Source organism: Anopheles gambiae, chromosome 3 (assembly GCF_943734735.2).
Source record: "Anopheles gambiae chromosome 3, idAnoGambNW_F1_1, whole genome shotgun sequence".
Taxonomy (NCBI): Eukaryota; Metazoa; Arthropoda; class Insecta; order Diptera; family Culicidae; genus Anopheles; species Anopheles gambiae.
The window spans coordinates 3,807,869-3,814,849 of record NC_064602.1 but is presented as its reverse complement, the minus strand read 5'-3'; the positions used below and the strand labels follow the sequence as shown (position 1 = coordinate 3,814,849).

At 48.5% G+C, this 6,981-nt stretch overlaps 1 protein-coding gene across 1 annotated transcript; it reads right to left on the bottom strand.

Moving 5' to 3' along the window:
* Positions 1-25: 25 nt before the first annotated feature.
* Positions 26-6,651, bottom strand: LOC1277958 (lipase member H). Its single transcript, XM_061654391.1, has 4 exons — positions 5,727-6,651; positions 1,094-1,795; positions 857-1,025; positions 26-782 (listed from the first exon to the last, which is right to left on the bottom strand). The coding sequence occupies exons 1-4, from the start codon at positions 5,797-5,799 to the stop codon at positions 665-667; spliced, it is 1,062 nt and encodes a 353-aa protein (XP_061510375.1). The 5' UTR covers positions 5,800-6,651; the 3' UTR covers positions 26-664.
* Between the last annotated feature and the right edge of the window lie 330 nt (positions 6,652-6,981).

The window sequence follows — 6,981 nt, the reverse complement described above, 5'->3', positions numbered from 1 at the left end:
CCTTCTTCTGTATGTTAGCTATCCGATTTCCTTTGAATGATCTATGTACAAGTATTGTTTTCCGGCAGCAATATTCCACTCTTGGAGGTTCTTGAACCAATGTCCACAACGTCTGATGAACACAAGTAACGCTTTGCCTCATCTGTTGTGTAGCAACAGATCGGTTGAACCAACGTAATACGCTTTTCTCTCGTGAAGGTTAAAGCCCCCACGTGCGTCACTTTTGACCGGGTCGCTATAGAATGGCGATGATCAAACGAACGTCATATGTACAATGCTTCTTAATCCTAACCTTAGCCTACCAGGGTTCCTAATGCAACTATCGCTACTAATACTACCTTCTCTACCTCGCTACTTCATTTGCTTTCGATGATTTCGTTTCATTATTCTTTGCGGTGGAGAAAATTAAATTTCCTTGAATCAAATTCATTAAGCTGACGTCATGATCGCTGCTTTGTGTAAGGTCGTTTGCTCATTACGATCAACTGCTATGTCTTGCTCCATTTTTTTTTGACAGGCTCGTTGCCCTCGGCTACCCTTGGCAGCTAGTTGGAGTGGAATGTAAGCGCTAACCTTTTTTGTTGTCACCCCTCCTCGTTCCGGACACTATATCACAACCATTAAGCTTTTGACGAATGTTAACCTTCTGCTTTTCTGTTCTGGTTTACTTCCGTCGAACGCCCGCATACTCGGAGGTTTTTGCTGTTCGGCGGTTTTTGCCTGGAAATCCACGGGCATATGGAGGTTTAGCGTTTGTTGTGACGTAGAACACACCACGAGCTCTGTAAAGAGAGAGAGAGAGAGAAATCCCAATTTCAATGGCTTTTGCTAGGGATGTAACACGATCCATACTCACTGTCTTGATAGATGCTCTCCCATGAGGACGTACTCGGAGTCTTTCGGTTCGCACCAGCCAAGCAGATATGAAATCAGCGTTGGACACGGTCCAGCCCAGAATCCTCGTTCGCTGTTGATGGACTCGATGAAGTATGGCGTCACTTTCGTGTGATCACAGGCAAGCGTTTCTAAGGGAATTGGAAATATTGGTTTTGTCAATTCTTTGGAATCGTCATGAATAGTTGTCTCTACTCACGAAAGATGGTGGAGCTAGCACAGCCTGGCTGACTCGTGCCTCCATTCACATAGAAATCTGCATGTCCTCCAGGACTCCACTGTCCCAGAATACCCGCTCCCGTGTGTATGATGTCAACGAAGTGTGCATCCGAAGGATCAAGATCACGCGAATTGTTAGATCCCGCGTAGAAGAAGATTGTTGGATCGAGCCCAGTAATCCGTCCCAGTTTGCCCTCCGCAGGAGTCAGATAGTTCGCCACCAATCCAGCAATGTGCGCTCCAACACTGTACCCGATCAGATGCATATCGTCCGGTGGGACTCCCCGTGGGTGGTTGGCAATGTACTTCACCAGCTGCGAGACACAGAGACTTCCAAAGCGTGGAGCCCATTCGATCTGATTCAAGCACGGCTCCGTCACTGCCGATCCGTAGTCTACGATGATGATGTTGTAGTTCCCGCGGGTAAAGTATGCCTTGCGCATATCGGGACTCGGGGACAGATTACGACCACCACCGAACCCATGGATAACGATCTTCACCGGATGCGAAGGATTCCAGTGCGTGTAGTAGAGCGATTCCGGGTCCAAAACGTCGATCAACTCCGGCGTCTGCTGGGTGCGGCGCGTGTACAGATAGAACTTGATCCGGGGATGTGGACAGCGGTACGGTTTCTCCAGGCATGAGCTGGTATTGAAGACATTTTTGTTCTCCTGCTTTTGAGCTGGTGAGGACAAGATCGAGAAGGAAAGTATGCAAAGTGTTAAACTTATTGTGAACATGGTTGGAAGTTGTTGATCAAGAGCCGCCTGTTGGACAGGCGCGATGATGTGTTTACTGCTTGAATGGAGCCACTGGCGCAATGCAACGTAGTCGACAGTCCGCGCGATCGGAATGATATTGCGACAAAGCCCTTTAAGTTGAGGCGTGCCCATTACTAAACGATCATCGTTACTAGCCAGCCGAACGGTGGTAGGCATCCATTTTCATGAAGGTAATAATTGACCCACATAGATGGAGGCCTCGCACAGAACGCGTCGAGATGGGTAGCTTGAGGGGGCGAAACATGATTACGAGATGAGTTTTATGAAAAATGACATTACTGCACCTGGCACCATTCTTGCCGTGGTGAGTACCATACAGTAACGATCGTTTACCAGACGATCGCAAAGGATGGTGGTGGTGATGGTGGAAGTGATAAGTGGGTTTTATGTGCGAATCACAGCCTTGCTTTGTAACTGGAAGTAGTTGTGTAACTTTTATTCCAGAGGCATGTGAATATTACGCATCGTTAAACCTGCCTCTTAACTATGTCACACGTGGTGGGTGTGTGCATTTTTTCCTGCTCCATCGCTTGGTGTAACGTAATCGTTAAAGAAATGTCGTTTAATGTGCTGTCGTGCAGAATTACGTCCATGAAATGTTAACCACGTTTACGATCAACTCCATGTTGATGGCATCATGAGGGCAAAATGTGTAAATATGTATGAACACATGTTGAAACAGTGATCGATTCGATTATCTATAGATTAAGAAATAGTACTACTTTGATGTCTAACTCTCCCTCAGACAGTAGCAGATATTGTTTGCGTTAACAGTTTTGTTCCACTCCGCCCCAGCCTTGATTTCACCTCTCGAAAAGCCCTGCCCAAACAAAGCCGGCCGACTTCACGCGATGCTTCGCCACTTTAGCGTCTCAATGACGGCGCGAAGGTAAGCGACGAACTGCGCGAGTGGTTTTGACAGCCGCCGAATGATCTTGCCCGACCCGATCGATCTTACTAGATCAGTGCACAACAGTACAATGCCTCGCCGAGGGGGCATTCACTGTCCACGCGTGACGATGCACGTGACCAACCTATTGGAGGTTGTTAGCGTATTGTGCCATGTGCGAAAATCGCCCGATGCGGCCCGTCTAATTCCGGCCGACCTTTGCGCGAAACGAGCTCGATCGGAATGCGTAATTAAGCCGCCCCGGCGTGGCGCGGTTGTTTGAGTGAGAAACAAATTGTTCTTGGTAGTGGCGCCTTTTTTTCTGGCGGGCGTTGCATGAGCGAATAATTAACCAGATGAAAAAAGAGGGTTTTAATAATGATGCATGTGCTGGAGTGGTTGTATTTTTGAAACCGAAACAGTTAATTGAAAGTTGTGCATGACGCACAGGTTTCAATGTCTTAAGCATCCTCTGTCACGAAGAGCGTGCCAACAGCGCACGATAATTTGGAGGAATGTGGCCACACTTCTTTCCCCATTGTTTTCATATGAAATTAAATACACTAACCACCTTTGTCAACGTTAATGCTGTTTGCAAGCACGCAAAGCGCAATGATTCACCTGTACATCGCAGACGAACGGCAAACACTTTCACCCAGCCCCGGCCCGGTCTCGAGGAAGTGTAAGTAAACACTTAACAGATCGCAAAAAGTGGAACAGAAAAATGTCAAAATAAGTAGCTGTGCCGGGCAAGGTATGTTAAAGAGCGGCAGGTTAGACAAAAAATGCCGGCATTCAAAGGAAAACGCACTTACCCCGGGGGCGGAGCAGGGGAAATGTGTCTACTGTTTGCATCGTTTTTATGTGGTTTGAGCGTCGACCGACCTCATCATCGATTACAGCATAAGTTGAGACCCCACGCCAGCCACGCTTACAGCACTCGAGCGCACATACCGCACAACGTATCGTTTGACGGACGTCTGCGGGACAGCAAAGCCCCTGTGTGTTTTCGTGTGAAGAAGCATTACAACGAACCGATCCACCTGCCCCCTTCAACGCGTGTAATGATGCCGCTGCTTCACGGTTACCGATTTCCAGGTGGATCGGTCGTCGTCGTCGTCAGCGTCTCGTTGCACGCTGATTGCATCATGCAATCGACCATGCACCGGTAGGAATCAGTAACGCATTGTTTCGTCCACCAGCATTAAAGAACTTTCTCCAAACCTTTCTGGCATGTTCGATAAATCCCACTAAGACTGCAGCATGGTGCTGTACTAATGGAGGGTGAACTTCCGAGGCTCGCAAATGTGACGCGATCTTGCAGCGACGTCACATGTAGGGAAGGCGCCAGACCCTGCCAGCTTGGTTGAGGTCGCTTGGAATGGATTCCGGTTATGACGGGCCTTTCACTTTTAACCATGCGTGGTTAGCCGGTCTCTACTGCCCCGGCTTCCTTGAAACGACCAGTTCCGACCGTATAATCTCCCGCTCTAGCACACCCGCGTGACCGATAATTAGCCAGCTCGATCTAGCGATCGATGCGGGTGCCCCATTAGCATCGGCATCGGTCCTCGCCACGCCAAGGTTGATGTCAGTGTTTGAAGCATTCCCGTTTCTCTGCTTGAATATTCGCACCCACCGCACACACACACACACAGCATGCATCGTGCGTCGTGCACTTCCTAGTTGCGCAATCTCAATGGCCCGAATTTTAACACACACACCAAAACCAAAACAAACGAGGGCACCAAAACGCACACCGGTGCGATGGATGACGGATCCGGATGGCTGGACGCTGGCAAAGGTTTGTGGTTTTTATTTTGGGGTGGTTGTTTGCATTAGCAAACCAAACCGCGTGCGGCCAGTGACGCTCCGACAAAAGGGAGCGTGAAAAACGGCCTCTCGTTTTGGGGTTATTACATCAACCGATCGCCCGGTGGACGGACGATGATTTGTTGTGTTCGGTTGACTGTTTGGAGAGGTGAAAATTGGAACACAGTCCCGGGCCCGGGACCACTGGGGAAACGCGTCGATCGAACGCGTTAACCTTGAAAGGAAAGACGTCGTGCTCGGGTTGTGATTGAGGGAGGCAGGGCTACAAATGGTGTCGCCCCGATGGCTCTGGGCACCTGTGCGCTGGGGAAGAGGAATGTCTCCAAATCAAGCGGCAGCGGTTTGTCAACCCGACCGGCGTGTTAAATGAAGCGGTTTTTGGTTGATCGCGCGTTGAATTTGACTGTGAGCCCACACAGAGTGCACAAGGGCTTGAAGCAGTGGGTTAGTGGTACGCCTCGATTGAGGTGTTTTGGATTGTGGACAGGGTGACGAATGCAACGTTGGGGCTGTGTTGTCACATTTCTCGGTCTTTCTGTATGATATCCGTTAACGTTTTAGGCAATACTGAAGCTTTCGGTGGGTGTTTGAGCTCCGATGGGTTCTACAAGCGGGTTTTCAAGGGTTATTTTGTGGATGTCACGAATTCTAATTAACTGATGAGGTTAACGAACTGCTTTATCTCTTTACTTTATGGCTTGTTGGTGTGTCACTAACGTTAGAGCAAGGTCATGCCGAACTCCACTATCTTTATAGCCACAAGACGAGCTTTTAGAGCGTATCTCTACATGAAAAACCACGGTTTTTGCGTTAGTTGCTAGGGTCGTTATCTTCCTTGTTCGTGATGGAATCTCAGCAAGTCATGATTAATGCAAAAAAATAAAATAAATTGGATAACATGTCGTTTGGAACAAAATGACTACTAATATCCACTTATTTAAATGTTTCCATAGAAAAAGCTCTGTATAAACCCTCACGTCTGGAAGTAAATCAACCGTTTAATACACCTACAAATAAACCCCCAACATAATCTAAGCGAGAGTAACCTTCAGACGCGCAAAACCTTCCCACGAGCGCGCGCGCGCTCCAACACTGCTGCTTTTGTTTACCTTCCGTGATGCTCTGGAACGCCGCCAGCGCAATGAAAACCAATCCAATCGAAACGAACGGAAGTTGCTGCATTTTCACGGATTGCACCAAACCGCTGTACTGTGCCTCCCCAAAGCGCGCCGTCTTTAGTCGGGTTTATTTTTATTCCTCGGCGTGTTACAGCTTTGCGCTGCGTATGGGCCGAACGTACCCCGCGCGCACAACACACGGCACGCGCAATCGATGACGGCGCTGCGTACACACGTTACTGTCTGCACTGCAACAACTACACCGTATCGAACACTTTCGCGCTTATCTCACTCTCGCTTTCGTTTGGTTACATGTGTTGTCGAGGTTTTTTTTTTCCTTTTTCTCTCTCTCGAAAAATTAAGGTACGATTTTGGTTCGATTGCAATTGCGGTTGGAAAAATAATTCGCAGATTGGCCTGTTCCGTCTGCACCGTCTGCACCGTCACACACGCACACGTCTTGTATCCGAACGCACAGCTGATGATGATCTTGGGACGGGCTCGGTGTTAAGTAACCGCCTTGCCTTGGCGCGAATCGAAATTGGACGGTGCTGGATTTATAAACTTGGACCGTAGTGGATGAGACGAACGAAAACAAACTTGTGGCACTTTCCTTTGGGGGGTTTTCCCATCCGGGGCTTTCCGGTGTCTTCTGTGATCATTGGACTAAATATTTTTGCACAGCCTACGAACGCTTGCTTCACTTTGCGGACAACATTTGCGTACTTTCCACTGCATTCACTTTTATCCGCTTATCGATACGACGAACCCCTATTTATGCACAGAAACAAACGAAAAGACGGGAAACAAAAAGAGCACAAACCACGGGGACGCGGGAGTCCAAACGAGCCTGGACGCAATAGGCGGAACCGCACCTGGCACTGGTTTTATGGAAACTGGTTAGCTGGTATGCGTCGGTCCCAGGCCCGAACCCCAGATGCGTTTCTTTTCGACGCGAAGCTTGAAACAAACCCGAGCGAACTCCAATGTGTAAAGTAGGTGGGGAGCGTGGAGCCCTGCTTTTACCGGGTTTTCGGTTGGGTGGTGGAAGAAATGAACGATCGTTTACAGTGTTTCTCTCATATCCCATTCTTTGTCCATGCGTGATCTTGCTTCAATTTGTTAGTATGGCATGATAAATCCATCTTATTTCATGTTAGTTAAGCCAACCACAAGCTCAAACCGATCAACTAACCCTGTCCAAACAATTCACCCGCAATGAACACGATAGCCCCTGCCGACGAAA